The sequence below is a fragment of the Hyla sarda genome, chromosome 2 (genome assembly GCF_029499605.1).
Source record: "Hyla sarda isolate aHylSar1 chromosome 2, aHylSar1.hap1, whole genome shotgun sequence".
Classification (NCBI taxonomy): Eukaryota; Metazoa; Chordata; class Amphibia; order Anura; family Hylidae; genus Hyla; species Hyla sarda.
The window spans coordinates 310,632,067-310,650,237 of record NC_079190.1 but is presented as its reverse complement, the minus strand read 5'-3'; the positions used below and the strand labels follow the sequence as shown (position 1 = coordinate 310,650,237).

Below are 18,171 nucleotides of genomic sequence, written 5' to 3'. Positions count from 1 at the left end.
GCTGATCATCTATGCACGCTCCTGACAGAAGCGCAGCATAGATGAAGTGAGGGCGGAAGTTGGCGCCGAGCAGGCGTCAGTGACGTCGTGCCTGCTGGGGAAGCCGGCTTCCGGGAGAAGACAGCGCAGCAAGAAAGAAGACCAGAAGATGAAGATTTTGTGAGTTGCAGGGAGGTGGTTAGGGATAGATTAACAGTAGGTAGGGACAGAAGCAAACAAAAAAGAGATGGTGGGATCTACTCTTTAAGGGCTCAGCATTTTTCCAATTTTGCATTTTCATTTTTTCCTTATCACCTTCTAAAAATCATAACGCTTTCAATTTTGCACATAAAATTCCATATGATGGCTTCTTTTTTGCAGGGACATTTGTCATTTTACCAAAAAAATCCACGGCGAAACAGGAAAAAAATTCATTGTGCGACAAAATTGAAGAAAAAAGTTTCATTTTTTAGATTTTGGGGGCTTCTGTTTATACGCAGTGCATTTTTTTGTAAAAAGGACACCTTATCTTTATTCTGTAGGTCCATACGGTTAAAATGATACCCTACTTATATAGGTTTGATTTTGTCGTGCTTCTAATTACATGCAGAAAAATTTATATGTTTAAAATTGTCATCTTCTGACCCCTATATGTTTTTTATTTTTCCGCGTATGGGCTGGTATGAGGGCTCATTTTTTGCGCTGTGTTTTGAAGTTTTTATCGGTACCATTTTTGCATTGATCGGAGTTACATGTGCCTGCTGGTAGTGGCAATATGCCGCTACCAGCAGACACCCTGCAGCGATGTGCGCGGCGTACTCGCACATGGTGGCCACTCTCCCTGCTCTGAGCTAGGCAGAGAGCTCCCGCGATATGCGAGTATACTGCGACTCACACATTGCAGTGTGTCTGCTGGTAGCGGCGTATTGTCGCTATGAGCAGGCACATGTAAAGCCAGCATAGAGCGGGCCTTCACCAGCGGATTTGCAGCGTAAAATGCGCTCTAAATCCGCTCGTGTGAACGCACCCTAAAAAGTGACCAAAAATACGCTATGTTGGACTTTGGAATTTTTTTCTGCGTACGTCATTGACCGAGCGGTTTAATTAACGATATATTTTTATAGTTCGGACATTTACGTACGCGGCAATACCACATATTTTTATTTACACAGTTTTTGTTTTTTTTTATGGTAAAAGGGGGATGATTCAAACTTATATTAGGGAAGGGGCTAAAGACCTTTGTTAACTTTTTTTTTTCACTTTTTTTTGGCAGTGCTGTAGCTCCAATAGGGACCTATAACACTGCACACACTGATCTTTTACCCTGATCCCTGCAAAGGCATAGCTTTGCATGGATCAGCGAGATAGGGGCTCGATTGCTCAAGCCTGTAGCTCAGGCTTGGAGCAATCAAACCCAGATCAGACTCGATGGAGCAAGGTAAGGGGACCTCCGCTCGCGTCCTAGCTGATTGGGACATCGCGATTTTATCGCGATGTCCCGATCAGCCCGACTGAGCTGCCGGGAAGCGTTTACTTTCACATTCAGACGCGGCGGTCAACTTTGATCGCGCGTCTGAAGGGTTAATAGCGCCCGGCACAACGATCGGTGCTGCGCGCTATTAGCCCAGTGTCCCGGCTATGACTAGCAGCCGGGACCCACCCGGTGTGATGCAGGGTCACGGCGTGACCCCCTTTTAAACACCGGGACCAGGCTCAGGGCGTACAGGTACGCCCTGATGCCTTAAGAGGTTAAGTAAACACTATAACATCTGAAAGAGATGTATACTATATTATTATTATTCATTTTTTTTTATTTTTTTTTATACTTCCGTACAGAAATTTTGTACATCTGCACAGTAAAACCATTTACATTGTTGACATTTTATGTAACCATACATTTTATTTGTTTGGAACACAAAGGTTACATATCAGCAGCAGGATGAGGGAAGAAGGGAGTTAAGCCGGGAAGTGTCTGCTCTGTGTCTGGTGAAATCGGTAAAGACTCTGGAGTCAACGATTGTGGTAGATCCAACTTTATTTCGTTCACACAACGCGTTTCTGGGTGTAAACCCTTTCATCAGGCATGATACAATCAAAGTGAAGTAGCCAGGTTTATATGCATACGGGAACAGGTGGGATTGCAATTAAGAACAGGAAATGACATATCGGAACAGGTAACAATACGTAACACACATTGTTTAAAATAGAAAAAGCTGTATAAATATACCAAATCTTTCCCTATTATAGGGATATGAAACCTATAGAATAAAGTAGTGCTGGGCGATATGACCAAAAATGAGTATCACGGTATCTTTCCAAAGTATGACGGTATTTCACGGTATATATTTTTTTTTTACATTGAGACTTGCATTGAGGTGGCGTAGCGGAACTAAATGGGCTTTTGGAACTAAATGATCTGAACACTGGGGCAGTGGAGTACCCTTTTAAATAGATGTAACAAACAACCCTACAGCCTCCAGCTGTTGCAAAACTACAACTCCCAGCATGTTGGACTATATAGTAGTGTATAGTATAGGTCAGTGTTTCCCAACTAGGCGTGCCTCCAGCTGTTGCAAAACTACTACTCCCAGCATGCCCGAACAGCCGTTGGCTGTCCGGGCATGCTGGGAGTTGTAGTTTTGCAACAGCTGGAGGGCCTCAACAGCTGGAGGGCCTACTGTAGGTATAGTATATTATACAGACCCCTGTTCATCCCAGATCCCTGACTCACCTTCCCAGTTGCTGCAGGGATCGTCCGGGGAGGGGAGTCCGGGCCATCCATCCTTCCTGTAGTGTCCGGCGGCATTCCGGGTGGAGGGTGAACCAGTCCGGGCTGTCCTTTTTCTTCGGGGGTCCTCTTCTCCTCTCCGAGCAGGCTCCGGCCTAGTAACGCTGCATAGACGCCGCTGCGCAGTGACGTCCGTGCGCAGCGACGCACCTGAAGTCACGGCGTAGCGGCGTCTATGCAGCGTACTAGGCCGGAGCCTGCCCGGAGTGGAGAAGAGGACCCGCGGAGAAGGAGGACAGCCCGAACCGGTTCACCCTCCACCCGGAATGCCGCCGGACGCTACAGGAAGGATGGATGGCCCAGACCACCCCCATTACGGGTAAGTTTAATTTTTTTATTGATTCGGAGGGTGGGGGAGGGGCCCGACCGGTATAGCGGTATGGGCAAAAATCCATACCGTGGGAGAAAAAAAAAACCGTATCCGGTTCATACCGGTATACCGCCCAGCACTAGAATAAAGTATTAAAAAATGTTGATAAAAAATGTAAATTTTTTTTTTAAATATATATATATATATATATTCACATGTATACCGTATACATATTTTATATTCCATAAACTCAAGTGTCCGTTCTCTCAATGCATTCATTTAGGCCCTCAGGCCAAAGAGTGTTAAAACGGAAAATCCAAAAGGATTAATATTATGTCGATGTTTATTCATTCTCATCCTCAGGGTTTGTATTGTTCTCCCTGTATACTGTATACCGCATCTACAAGATGATAAATAGATTACGTAGGAGGATAAGCAATTATAATAATCTTTTACAACTATTGATTCACCAGTGGAATGAGAGGACATTTTTGGATTGCCGTTAGCACATATCCATTTGCAGCATAAACATCTAGAAATGTTACCTGGAAAAGTGCCTTGCAGGGAATTTTTAAAAAAATTGGTAGGGAGTATTTCTTTCTTACTATTGAGTCTACTAGGTGCTAGATGGTTACGCAACATTTTAGCTCTCCTATAGGTTACCATCGGTTTTTTGGGTAACAATTTTTTTTAAACCGGATCGGATAAAAGGGTAGACCAGTGTTTTTTCAAGATTCCCATTATTTTATTGGGTGCATTATTTAAAGTGGTGATAAAATTAAATTTACGTGCCGAGTTTTTAACCGAATTTCTTTTATTTTTTATATGCTTTTTTTTTTACATTTTGTTCCACCAAAGCATTTTGGGATAGTATATTTGCTTTATTAAAAGCAGAAGTCTACCCTTTTATCCGATCCTGTTTTAAAAAAAATTTACCCAAAAAACCGATGGTAACCTATAGGAGAGCTAAAATGTTGCATAACCATCTAGCATCTAGTAAACTCAATAGTTAGAAAGAAATACTCCCTACCAATTTTTTGCATGTATCCCCGTGCAGCACAGTTGATCCCACACAAGGAAGCGCCTTTTTTGTTTTTTGTCTTTCTATATCAGCAGCAGAACACTTGAAATATTCAGGTTATATTAACCTGCTGTTGGTGTGCAAAATTTTGAGCACAAAAATATATTATCATATCATTTACATAAACGGTCATGTAAGGCTCCACAGTCCACCTACATTATAGAGTTCTTCAGGAAAACACACCTAAGCTGGATGCCGGGTACTAACTTACTAGGATCTTCTCAGGCAAAGAGTCTCTCGGCCAGGGGCCGGGCACAATCTTATGGTGGTTAAGTTGCTTAACACGTGAACTTTTTGGCATAGTCCTGCCAGGCACTTAATCTTAAACGGGTTACAAAACTGGAAAACCTGTAAGACAATAAAGGTACTGGTGTACTACACAGTTAATGGCAAGCAACATCATGAAATTAGAAGATATTCTTTCTTGCTTCCCAACCCCGCCAGTCAGCGTACTTTCGTCCCTGGGACATATATCTTGGAGCACGGGGATGGGGTTACCGCATAGGAGTGACATAAGTGTCCCATGTCACATTGGTTAGCTTTGACTGGGCTATAGTGGAGTTTACATTTACCACCACATTGACCTCGGCAGCTGAGGCCACAGGAACAAGTGTAGGTGTGGTGGATCCGGCCACACCTCCTTGGGTGGAGTAGGCCACGGCACATCAGTTGGTGCCTGTAGATTAGGCCAAACCTCCACAGGGTGAGTAGGCCTAGGTACATATGTTGGTGCCGCTGAGTAGGCCTCACCTCCTCTGGGGAGTAGGCCTGGGCACATTCTCCGTTAAAGATGAGATGGAACTAGACTTCTTCATATACAGTGACCCCCCCCCCCGACCTACGATGGCCCCGACATACGATAATTTCAACATGCGATGGCTCCTCATAGGCCATCGCATGTTGAAGGCAGCATCAACATATGTCGGGGCCATCGCATAAACGTCTATCTGGCAGTGCAGACTGCTTCATCTGCTGACGGATAGCCGTTACGGTTCCCCGTGTGCTCAGGTGATGGTCTCTTACCTGTCCTCAGGGCTTCGGAGCGTTCTCTTTGGGATCCCGTGAATCGACGGCGCTCTCCTTCATAGTCATCACGTCGCCGCGCACGCCATCCTGTCATCCAATAGGAGCGTGCGTAGTGACGTGATGGCGGTGACGGAGAGCGAGGATCCCGGGGAAGCACATACGTTCGGTGCATCGGGGACATCCCGGGGACGCGGCGACAGCGATGGAGGGCGACATCCGGGGCAGCGGTGACAGGTCCGGAGTGGTGGGGACAGGTGAGTATGACTTCCTATTCTTTCCATTGCACGGATCCCTCAACATACAATGGTTTCAACAAATGATGGTTCATTTGGATCGGATTACCATCGTATGTTGAGGGACCACTGTATTTTGGAGCCATCACGGGCGCCTCGGACAGGTACTGCTCCTCTTCACCAGTGACATCTGTAAACCTTGTTGGACGAATCCCGTGGGGATCTGCATCCCAATCATCAGATGGAAAGTAGGTGAATGGAATCTGCATTGGATTTTTGGGCCTAGTTATGGCTGCAGCCCATTCACCCCACAGATCAAGGGTACCAAAGCCTCTTGCTTTATCAAATTCGAGCAAATTTGAGCGTCCGTGCTCTAAGGGTGGCTCACCCTCTTGATGATAGTCCAGCATACGAATATACAGAGCTTCCAGCTTTTTAGTGTCCCTCTGTTGCTCTGCCTGGACTTCATAAGGGAGCTGTTTTGGCCCGTATCTCTCCCTATGCTGGGCCTTTAACTTCTCAATGGTGCCGGTGATTTCAGCCTCCCTGCTGGCCCTTTTGGCCTCAGCTGTAGGGACCAGTGGATGGGACTTCTCGGGCTGGGGAACGATATGGTCCCGCATATACTGTATAAGTGCAGGCTCATCGCCGAACACCCATTTTGGGAGAGGGGGTGACCGCGAGCGTGTGCTGGCTGGAGCTACTTGGGACAAAGGGATCGTTTTCTCTGGGCTTGATGAAGAAGAAAAGTCAGTGTACTTACATCGGATTCTTCTGTAGGAATCTCAGCCCAGGAACCCCATGTCCTGTGGTGAGGGGACAGTCTCACCGGTGATGCCGGGGGCTGATGTCCCTGGTGATGCTCCTTTCAGGGTAGCTGGCCACTCGTCATCCTCCGGTAGCGGAGACAGGTTGCAGGCCTCCTCGGCCCCAAGGGACAACTTCTGCAAGCAGTGAGCAAGTTCTTGGAAGAGTTGCGCTGCGGCCGCAGCAACTCTCAGGTGCTCCGGCGCCATCTTGCTGCTCTCCTCACATGTTGAGGTGGGCTCAGCCATCTCTGTACAAATCGCTGCCATCACTGGACTGTAGAGGTCTGGCCGTGTGGCTTCTTTTATATGAGGTTTCCACAAGATGGCCGACAGCCGGAAGGACGTCATCGGTGCAGCTCTGACTTCCTGTCCCCCGGCAAACACAAGTAGAAGATAACAGTTCCACTTTGGCATAGGAACAGCTACACTATCTCCACGCCCAGGGGCGGGACGCAGACCAGCGCAGGACATTTTGGCGTGCTTTTCGGCTTCTGCCTTAACCCTTTCAGGTACTGTCTGCAGCAGAGCATGTAGCATGGCTTCGTTCCTGATTTTACACATGGCCACAATACAATACACAATACTTTTTCCTGCGCCCTGCTAAGCACAATTTCAGCAATAAGTCCCGTACACTTTTGGGCGCAATTTCAATCACTACTTGCAATTCTTCTGGACAGTTCATAAAACACATTCCTGCATAGGGGGAGGACTATGGCTCTTGCAATAATGGTATACACCCATTTTTCATGGTGGGTGGTCAGGGTCGCAAAGTTATTAAAGGCACACACCCGTATCCTATTCGTAACACCAAAAAGACTTGTCATAAGCCAGAAGGGTAGTGATATAGGGGTGTTACAATGATGCTACAGGGTCTGGTGGTATTAACCCTTAGTTTGTTGTGACGCCAGGTTGCGGTTGTTTTGTATAGAAGGCCCTGCCGACAACCGGTCCACAAACGGCAGGATAATAAACAGAATGTCCACAGCAGAATTTATGAGACAACTGGAACTTTTACTGAACTTCTTATGCAAACAGTCTTTACAATTAAACAATTTCTCTTTAGGTAACCGGGATGCAGGTTCCTCACAGGCTTTGCTGGGACTAATAGACTTGAGCTTTATGCAGACCACTGTGCTACTAATTGTATAAGTTGAGTTGAATAGTAGTCACTAGGAATTTGTAGAAAGAGCTTTATAACTCACAGTTTTTGTGGCTGCTGGATCTTTAGGCTTTGGCCTAGTTGAGCTGAATTGAGATACGCTGATTGTGCTTGCTTTGGACCCAGGAGATAAGAGCATGAACCAAGAGCAGGAACAAGAGAGTGAATTTAGTGATTACAGCCCCTTATATACTCAGGGGGCTGGACTAAATCCCATTGGCTGCAAAGCCTGTAGGTCCTGAACGCAGAGAACTCTGGGTACATTACATGACATTATCACATGACCCTGGAAGGTCCTAAACATTTATACCATCTCTATATACATATTGTACAATTTACGGAAACACATCTATACAAGGCGAACAAGGGCAAGTCCTGCTGGAGAGCCCTATGGAATGGAGGGACTCTAACTCAGGGGACTTTAGACAGGGACAGGACAAGGTCCTGTACCGGGAGACCACAATATATACCCACATGTGACCCCATTTTGGAAACGACACACCTCACGGAATGTAACAAGGGGTATAGTGAACCTTAACACTCCACAGATGTTTGAAGAATTTTCATTAAAGTTGGATGTGAAAATGACAAAAAAAATAATAATAATTTCACTAAAATGCTGGTGTAACCCTAAATTTTTCATTTTCCACAAGGGAATATAGGAAAAAAGCCCCCCCAAATTTGTAACCCCATTTCTTCTGAGTAAGAACATACCCCATATGTGGATGTAAAGTGCTCTGTTTAAAATTTATTGAACATATTAGCAAGGAATGTATCACATGTTTAGATCTGGAAATTTCTAAGAAAATGATGTACTGCATACTAGAACATTTTAAATCCGTGGATGCCAATGGATATTTCCATTTTGCTAGTGACCACCATAAAAAGTGGAAAAAAAATATCCCCTTTTGCCAGCTGTGGAGAATAAAAAGAAATTGTTCGGAGGAACAGAATTACAAAATTCAAGCAAGGATTATAGAAGACAGATTTAAAGAAAAGAATTACCCATCAAAAGTGATTAGAGGAGCAAGAAGAAAAGCAGATAGTATAGTCAGAATAGATCAAATTAAAGAAAAACTGTCAGCCTGTTTACCTACCCACAGTAAACCCAATACACTGGGTTATAGTGTGGGTGAACAGGATTCCATAGAGGGGTAACTTACTTAACTGCATATCAGGATGAGTGAGTCTGGCAAAATCTTCTGGTGCATGCGCTCTGTAATCAGATCGCTGCGCTCATTTAAAAAAAAAAAATCCGTTATCCGTTTTAACATCCATTTTTTTGTACTGAGCATGCTCAGTGCAGCATTACAAAAAAAGGGTTAAAAACCTGATTAAAAAAAAACAGATGTAACTGGTGATAACGGATGATAATGGATGAACAACATCAGGTTTTTAAGGAAAAAAAACATTAAAAATAGTGGATGTAATCAATTATCATCCGTTATTGCCAATTTTTGCATCCGTTTTTTTTCAGCCATTATTGTAATACCTGTAGTGTGAAAGGGGCCTAATCCTTGAAAAAAAAGAAAAGAAGAGGGTAACAAATAGGAGAAAGGTCCCTATAGATTTGGTCATAAAAAATGTGGGACATGTAAATATATTCAGCATGGAGTTAAAAAAAAAAATAACTTGTAAATCCGCTGGTGAGTTAATAAAAATTAAAACACATCTAAATTGTGGTAGTGAATATGTGATATATATGTTACAATGCCCTTATGGTATACAGTATGTGGGGAGGACGTCCCAACCACTAAGCAATTTATCAATTCACACAGATTCAATATAAACCATCTTTACCCTAAGCACAGTGTCTCATGTCACTTCTCTATTCATCTTAATGCTGATCCGGAACTCCTAGTAGTCATTCCTATAGAGCATATTCAGGATAACCTGCAGAGGTTTTCAATACTCTGTTGGAGAAAAAGCTTTATTATTTTTTAACTTGATACCCTCATTCCGAATAGGTTTACTTAGACTTTGGAACGTATATAGTTTTATATTTTATATTTTTCTTCTCACTAATATATGTAGGATGGAGTTAAATCTAGGTCACTTACGGGTAGTGGGAGTAGAGTCAGGTTTAACCCCTTAGAAATACTTCTATTAAATAATCTTAATCCTTCCTGTACTTATTAGCTGCTGAATACTACAGCGGAAATTATTTTCTTTTTGAAACACAGAGCTGTCTGCGGACATCATGAGCACAGTGCTCTCTGCTGACATCTCTGTCCATTTTATGAACTGTCCAGAACAGCATATGTTTGCTATGGGGATTTCCTTTTACTCTGGACAGTTCCTAAAATGGACAGAGATGTCAGCAGAGAGCACTGTGCTCATGATGTCAGCAGACAGCTCTGTGTTTCAAACGGAAAAGAATTTCCACTGTAGTATTCAGCAGCTAATAAGTACAGCAAGGATTAAGATTTTTTAATAGAAGTAATTTACAAACCTGTTTAACTTTCTGGCACCAGTTGATTAAAAAAAAAAAAGTTTTTCACCGGAGTACCCCTTTAACCCCTTAAGGACACATGACGTTCTCATACGTCTCCATTTCCGAGTCCTTAAGGACACATGACGTATGAGAACGTCATGTGTTTTACCGCCCCCCCCGCAACCATCTGGAGCGGAGTCGGTGCCCGATGCCTGCTGAAATCGTTCAGTAGGCATCGGGGCATATCGCCCAGGGGGGTCATGATGACCCCCCATGTCGGCGATGGCCGCAGATCGCTGGACAATTCAGTCCAGCGATCTGCGGTGGATTTCGGGTCAATCTGGTCTCCAGTGACCCGGTGACCCGGAATTATTGGCAGAGACGGCCCCGAACAGCCATAGCCAGCAGGGGTGAGGTGGCACTGGTGCCACCTCACGATCGCCCTGATTCATCGGCCAGATTACCGGCCGACCAATCAGGGCGCCTGCTGCGGGTGTCACTCCCGCAACCCGCTCCGCCCATCTTCTGGAGGACGTGAGGGGGTGCGGGACGTTCACCCCGGGTGCTGGGGTCCCCGATCCCCGGCGTCCCTGTTGGGATCGGGGCCCCAGGAGCAGCGACGGCGGCGGCGACGACGAGGGACTGACCTGCGCGGCGAGGATCGTAGGAGGTGAGTGACAGCCTCCTGCTGTTGCTTAGCAACAGCTCTCAGCATGCAAAAAAGGGCATGCTGGGAGATGTAGTTATGCAACAGCAGGAGGCAGACCACCACAACTCCCAGCATTCCCTTATGGGCATTCTGGGACTTGTAGTTTTGCAACAGCTGGAGGCACATTCTTTCTATGAAAAAGTGTACCTTCAGCTGTTGTATAACTACAACTCCCAGCTTGCACAATCAGCTAAAGTGCATGCTGGGAGTTGTAGTGGTGCATCTGGTGGTTGCATAACTACAACTCCCAGCATGCCCGTTGGCTGTCGGTGACTGCTGGGAGTTGTAATTTTGCAACAGCTGAAGGCACACTGAGTTAAGTAGCAAACCAGTGTGTCTCCAGCTGTTGCATAACTACAATCCCCAGCATCCCCAGCCAAAGTAGTATGCCTCCAGCTGTTGCATAACTACAAGACCCAGCATGCCCTTCCGCTGTCCGTACATGCTGGGGGGTGTAGCTTTTGCAACAGCTGAAGGCACACTGGTTGAAAAACACTGAGTTTGTTACCAAACTCGGTGTTTCACAACCAGTGTGCCTCCAGCTGTTGCAAAACTACAACTCCCAGCATGCACTGATAGACCGTACATGCTGGAAGTTGTAGTTTTGCAACAGCTGGATGCCCCCCCCCCCCCCCCCCCCCCAATGTGAACTTACAGGGTACACTCACATGGGCGGAGGATTACAGTAAGTGCAGCTCAAACTGCCAGCGAGAAACTACTATGAACCTCCGCCCGTGTGACTGTACCCTAAAAACACTACACTACACTACCACAAAATAAAATAAAAAGTAAAAAACACTACGTATACACATACCCCTACACAGCCCCCCTCCCCTCCCCAATAAAAAGGAAAAACGTCTGGTACGCCACTGTTTCCAAAACGTAGCCTCCAGCTGTTGCAAAACAACTACTCCCAGTATTGCCAGATAGCCGTTGACTGTCTTGGCATGCTGGGAGTTTTACAACAGCTGGAGGCACCCTGTTTGGGAATCACTGGCGTAGAATACCCCTATGTCCACCCCAATGCAAGTCCCTAATTTAGGCCTCAAATGCGCATGGCCCTCTCACTTTGGAGCCCTGTCGTATTTCAAGGCAACAGTTTAGGGTCACATATGGGGTATCGCCGTACTCGGGAGAAATTGCCTAACAAATTTTGGGGGGTATTTTCTGCTATTACCCTTTTTAAAAATGTAAAATTTTTGGGAAAACAAGCATTTTTGGTAAAAAAAAAAATATTTTTTTTTACATATGCAAAAGTCGTGAAACACCTGTAGGGTATTAAGGTTCAAATTACCCCTTGTTACGTTCCCCGAGGGGTCTAGTTTCCAAAATGGTATGCCATGTGTTTTTTTTTTTTGCTGTCCTGGCACCATAGGGGCTTCCTAAATGCGGCATGCCCCCAGAGCAAAATTTGCTTTCAAAAGCCAAATGTGACTCCTTCTCTTCTGAGACCTGTAGTGCGCCAGCAGAGCACTTTTCACCCCCATATGGGGTGTTTTCTGAATCGGGAGAAATTGGGCTTCAAATTTTGGGGGGTATTTTCTGCTATTACCCTTTTTAAAATTGTAAAAATTTGGGGAAACCAAGCATTTTAGGTAAAAAAAATATATATTTTTTTACATATGCAAAAGTCGTGAAACACCTGTAGGGTATTAAGGTTCACATTACCTCTTGTTACGTTCCCCGAGGGGTCTAGTTTCCAAAATGGTATGCCATGTGTTTTTTTTTTGCTGTTCTGGCACCATAGGGGCTTCCTAAATGCGGCATGCCCCCAGAGCAAAATTTGCTTTCAAAAAGCCAAATGTGACTCCTTCTCTTCTGAGACCTGTAGTGCGCCAGCAGAGCACTTTTCACCCCCATATGGGGTGTTTTCTGAATCGGGAGAAATTGGGCTTCAAATTTTGGGGGGTATTTTCCGCTATTACCCTTTTTAAAAATGTAAACATTTTGGGAAAACAAGCATTTTAGGTAAAAAAAAATATATTTTTTTTTACATATGCAAAAGTCGTGAAACACCTGTAGGGTATTAAGGTTCACGTTACCCCTTGTTACGTTCCCCGAGGGGTCTAGTTTCCAAAATGGTATGCCATGTGTTTTTTTTTTTGCTGTTCTGGCACCATAGGGGCTTCCTAAATGCGGCATACCCCCAGAGCAAAATTTGCTTTCAAAAAGCCAAATGTGACTCCTTCTCTTCTGAGACCTGTAGTGCGCCAGCAGAGCATTTTTCACCCCCATGCGAGGTGTTTTCTGTATCGGGAGAAATTGGTCTTCAAATTTTGGGAGTCATTTTCTGCTATTACCCTTTTTAAAAATGTTAAATTTTTGGGAAACCAAGCATTTTAGGTGAAAAATATATATATATTTTTTTACATATGCAAAAGTCGTGAATCACCTGTGGGGTATTAAGGTTCACTTTACCCCTTGTTACGTTCCCTGAGGGGTCTAGTTTCCAAAATGGTATGCCATGTGTTTTTTTTTTTTTGCTGTCCTGGCACCATAGGGGCTTCCTAAATGCGCCATGCCCCCCAAAAACCATTTGTCGCTCCTTCCTTTCTGAGCCCTCTACTGCGCCCGCCGAACAATTAACATAGACATATGAGGTATGTGCTTACTCGAGAGAAATTGGGTTTCAAATACAAGTAAAAATTTTCTCCTTTTTACCCCTTGCAACAATTGGGTCTACAAGAACATGAGTGTAAAAAATGAAGATTTTGAATTTTCTCCTTCACTTTGCTGCTATTCCTGTGAAACACCTAAAGGGTTAATACACTTACTGAATGTCATTTTGAATACTTTGGGGGGTGTAGTTTTTATAATGGGGTCTTTTTTGGGGTATTTCTAATATGAAGACCCTTCAAATCCACTTCAAAACTGAACTGGTCCCTGAAAAATAGTGAGTTTGAAAATTTTGTGAAAAATTTCAAAATTGCTGCTGAACTTTGAAGCCCTCTGGTGTCTTCCAAAAGTAAAAACTCATAAATTTTATGATGCAAAAATAAAGTAGACATATTGTATATGTAAACCCAAAAAATATATATTTTGAATATCCATTTTCCTTACAAGCAGAGAGCTTCAAAGTTAGAAAAATGCAAAATTTTAATTTTTTTCATCAAATTTGGGGATTTTTCACCAAGAAAGGATGCAAGTTACCATCAAATTTTACCACTAAGTTAAAGTAGAATATGTCACGAAAAAACAGTCTCGGAATCAGAATGATAACTAAAAGCATTCCAGAGTTATTAATGTTTAAAGTGACAGTGGTCAGAATTGCAAAAAACGCTCCGGTCCTTAAAGTGTAAAATGGCCTGGTCCTTAACCCCTTATGGACTCAGGGTTTTCCATTTTTGCACTTTCGTTTTTTCCTCCTTACCTTTTAAAAATCATAACCCATTCAATTTTCCACCTAAAAATCCATATTATGGCTTATTTTTTGCGTCGCCAATTCTACTTTGCAGTGACAATAGTCATTTTACCCAAAAAATGCACGGCGAAACGGAAAAAAAAAATCATTGTGCACCAAAATCGAAAAAAATACGCCATTTTGTAACTTTTGGGGGCTTCCGTTTCTACGCAGTGCATATTTCTATAAAAATTACACCTTATCATTATTCTGTAGGTCCATACGGTTAAAATGATACCCTACTTATATAGGTTTGATTTTGTCGCACTTCTGGAAAAAATCATAACTACATGCAGGAAAATTTATACGTTTAAAAATGTCATTTTTTGCGCCGTGATCTGAAGTTTTTATCGGTATGATTTTTGTTTTGATCGGACTTTTTGATCACTTTTTATTCATTTTTTTAATGGTATAAAAAGTGACCAAAATTCGCTTTTTTGGACTTTGGAATTTTTTTGCGCGTACGCCATTGACCGTGCAGTTTAATTAATGATATATTTTTATAGTTCGGACATTTACGCATGCAGCGATACCACATATGTTTATTATTTTTTTTTTTACACTGTTATTTTTTTTATGGGAAAAGGGGGGTGATTCAAACTTTTATTAGGGAAGGGGTTAAATGACCTTTATTAACACTTTTTTTTTACTTTTTTTTTGCAGTGTTATAGGTCCCATAACTGATCTCCTATGCTGATCACTGGCGTGTATTAACACGCCTGTGATCAGCATTATCGGCGCTTGACTGCTCCTGCCTGGATCTCAGACACGGAGCAGTCATTCGTCGATCGGACACCGAGGAGGCAGGTAAGGGCCCTCCCGGTGTCCGATCAGCTGTTCGGGACGCCGCGATTTCACCGCGGCGGTCCCGAACAGCCCGACTGAGCAGCGGGTCACTTTCAGTTTCACTTTATTAGCGGCGGTCAGCTTTGACCGCCGCTTCTAAAGGGTTAATACCGCACATCGCCGCGATCGGCGATGTGTGGTATTAGCCGCGAGTCCCGGCCGTTGATGAGCGCCGGGACCGACGCGATATGATGCAGGATCACGGTGCGAACCCGCTTCATATCGCGGGAGCCGGCGCAGGACGTAAATATACGTCCTGCGTCGTTAAGGGGTTAAGGACTCAGCCCATTTGTGCCTTACATTTTCATTTTTTCCTCCTCGTCTTCTAAAAATCATAACTCTTTTATATTTTCATCCACTGACTAGTATGAGTGCTTGTTTTTTGCACGACAAGTTGTCCTTTGTAATGACATCACTCATTTTACCATGAAATGTATGGTGCAACCAAAAAAAATACTATTTGTGTGGGGAAATTGCAGATGCAAATCATAAAATGTTGCAGTATCTTGTAATACCTTTTTTATTGGACTAACAGCATTTTGTAGAGACAAGCTTTCGGGATTCCTCCCTTTATCAAGTCCAAGTCCAAATGGGGAAATTGAAAAGAAAACTGCAATTTTGCAAATTTTAGAAGGTTTCGTTTTCATGCTGTACACTTTACGGTAAAATAGACATGTTCTCTTTATTCTGTGGGTCAATACGATTAAAATTATACCCATGATTACATACTTTTCTATTATTACACCGCTTAAAAAAAATCGCAAACTTTTTAACCAAATTAGTACGTTTAAAACCCCTCTATTTTGCTGACCTATAACTTTTTCATTTTTCTGTGTAAGCGGCGGTATGAGGGCTAATTTTTTGCGTCGTGATCTGTTACTTTTAATGCATTTTTTATCTTTTTTTTTTAATAAAATGTTAGGGATGTTCGGGATAATGAACATTATATTTTAATAGTTTGGATATTTGCGCATACCAAATATGTTGTTAAAAAAAATTTTAACACTTTTTGGGGATAAAATGGGGGAAAAAGGACAATTAAAATTTTTACTTTTATTTTTTACTTTTATTTTTACACTTTATTAGTCCCTATAGGGGACTATTTATAGCAATCATTTGATTGCTAATACTGTTCAGTGCTATGCATAGGACATAGCACTGATCAGTGTTATCGGCTATCTTCTGCACTGGTCTGCTCAATCACAGACCAGAGCAGAAGATGCTGGGAGACAGACAGAGGCAGGTGAGGGGACCTCCGTCCGCCATTATGGATGATCAGATCGCCCCGGCAGCCCTGCGGGCGATCCAATCGTCCACATTAAGTGCCGCACTTCTGCAGATGCCGTGATCTGTATTGATCACAGCATCTGAGGGGTTAAGGGCGGACATCCGCATGGTCGCGGATGTCCGCCATTAAAGGTGGGTCAATGGCTGCTATCAGCAGCCGGGACCTGCCTTGCATGACCCAAGCATCGCTCCGATGCTCGCGGTTATGTATAGGAGTAAATGTACGTCCTGGTGCGTTAAGTACCATGTCACCAGGATGTACGTTTACGACCTGCGTCGTTAAGGAGTTAAATGCTGTGTATGTGTAGTCTATGGTTAGTCCCTGAGGAAGGATGTAACTCCGCAAGGTGGCGGATCCATTTTTATATATGTTCTTTATTTTGATTTTATTTGGATATCGCATGTGCAGTATATCTCATGTGCAATAAATAGTTGTTATAACTTGGGCCATGGGTATAAGAGTTGTTGCTAGGTAAAATTGATTGCGCCAACAGTATGTCCCCACCACAGTGAAGTTTGATAGACAACTGCTGGCGGCTCACAGTGGGACAAGACAGCGAAGTTTGAATATAAGTGAACCGGTACAAGGGAGGCATGAATGACCGGCTCCCCTCGGTGAAGTAAGTGATCCTACTTAAAAGTGTGAAACATAAAAACTTGGATATGTGTGGGCTGTCCGCTTCATTTTTCCTTTTTTATTTGTTGTTGTCATTTATTGGGTGAGAGGTGAATTCGCCATGTGAATTCGCCATGTGAAGTTATGTGATTGGTCAGATGGAGGTCACTCACTAATTGTAAGGTGTTGCTTTTAAAAGTATTTCCCTTGCTGTTTAGAAGAGTAAAGAGATCAGAAGCCACTCCCTTAGTTTTTTCTTTTTGCATTTTTTTACCCAACCATAGTAAGTTTCATTGATACCCACCCTCTGCTTCCTGTCTAAGCCAATTGCTAACCAATTTACATATGTCCTCTCCCAGTCCTAGCATCCTCATTTTATATACTAACTTTCTGTGTGGCACAGTATCAAACGCCTTAGAAAAGTCTAGACATACAACATCCACAGCTTCACACCAGTCCAATCTATAACTGACCTCCCCATAGAAGCTGATCAGATTAGTCTGACAGGACCAATCCCGCATAAACCCATGTTGTTGCTGTGTCAGAAGGTTTTTTCATTAAGATATTTCAGATGTTTACAGATGTTAAACAAATGTAATATCTGTTCTTATCAGTTAATGTCCGTGGCACGAAACACAGGTATTGGACTGGTAGGGATGGGTGCTGCATGGAGGGGATAGGTGTACCAGGGCATTTCGGGGCTGGTGTCTGAACACTAGTTCAACAGCTGCCCCAATGAGACCTGCTCCCTCCGGGTCTCGCCATGAGGCTGGGAGGGTCTAGAGCTGAGGTACTTTTGTGCCTCGGGGAGTGGTGACCCTTTGGTGCCGAAACTCACTGAGAGTATGGGCTCACTAAGTGAAAGCACTGGCACCATCTCTTTACAACTTGTGGCACTCACCACTTGATTCCTGGCCTTCTGGCTGGAATTGGAGAAATTTGTATAGATCCAGACAGCTGTCCGGGCAGTAAACCTGCACACATTCACTTATTTATTTTTGTTCACTGTGTCACTTTTTGCGTGTTGGGTGTCCACAGGATTTGTCAGGAAATGGTAGCCCTTCTGGGTGTCCCTTCTGGCGGTCTAGGGGAGGTGTGTGTGGCCATCAGGTTCTGCACCTCCCTGCAAAAACACCGGGTACTCTGCATGGGCAAGGTACCAACCGTTAACGGCTCTGCTGGCAGATACTTTGGCTAACATGTAGGGGGATGCCGGGAGCATTGTGGTCCCTTAGTAGCTTCAGCGAAAAGGGACATTGAACCTGGAACCTCGCAGGTGCCTTTCGGCCTGGAGGGGAGGGTACGATTTGTTGGGGGGGGGGCCTCTCTCCTTTTGGAGAAGGGCTTGCTATAGACCGCATCCTTTGTGCAAATTTTTTTAAGTGTAACACATTTGCACTTTTTCTTGCACTTTGGGTGATTCGAGAGCACATTCCTCGGCTCTTAGATAAAAAAGAAAAAGATGTTAAACTTAACCCCTTAACGACGCAGGAC

At 43.8% G+C, this 18,171-nt stretch overlaps 1 protein-coding gene across 11 annotated transcripts in view; it reads left to right on the top strand.

Moving 5' to 3' along the window:
• Positions 1 to 18,171, top strand: part of ANKS1A (ankyrin repeat and sterile alpha motif domain containing 1A) — an 836,994-nt gene that overhangs the window by 733,142 nt on the left and 85,681 nt on the right. For 8 of the 11 annotated variants that reach the window (XM_056557676.1, XM_056557677.1, XM_056557671.1 and 5 more), the window contains one exon: positions 1,900 to 2,100. The exons of the other annotated variants lie outside the window; for them this stretch is intronic. In XM_056557676.1, the coding sequence (XP_056413651.1) occupies positions 1,900 to 2,085 (186 nt within the window). In that variant the 3' untranslated portion in view covers positions 2,086 to 2,100. Of the gene's footprint in view, positions 1 to 1,899; positions 2,101 to 18,171 lie in introns of those variants that run through there. 11 annotated transcript variants of the gene reach the window in all.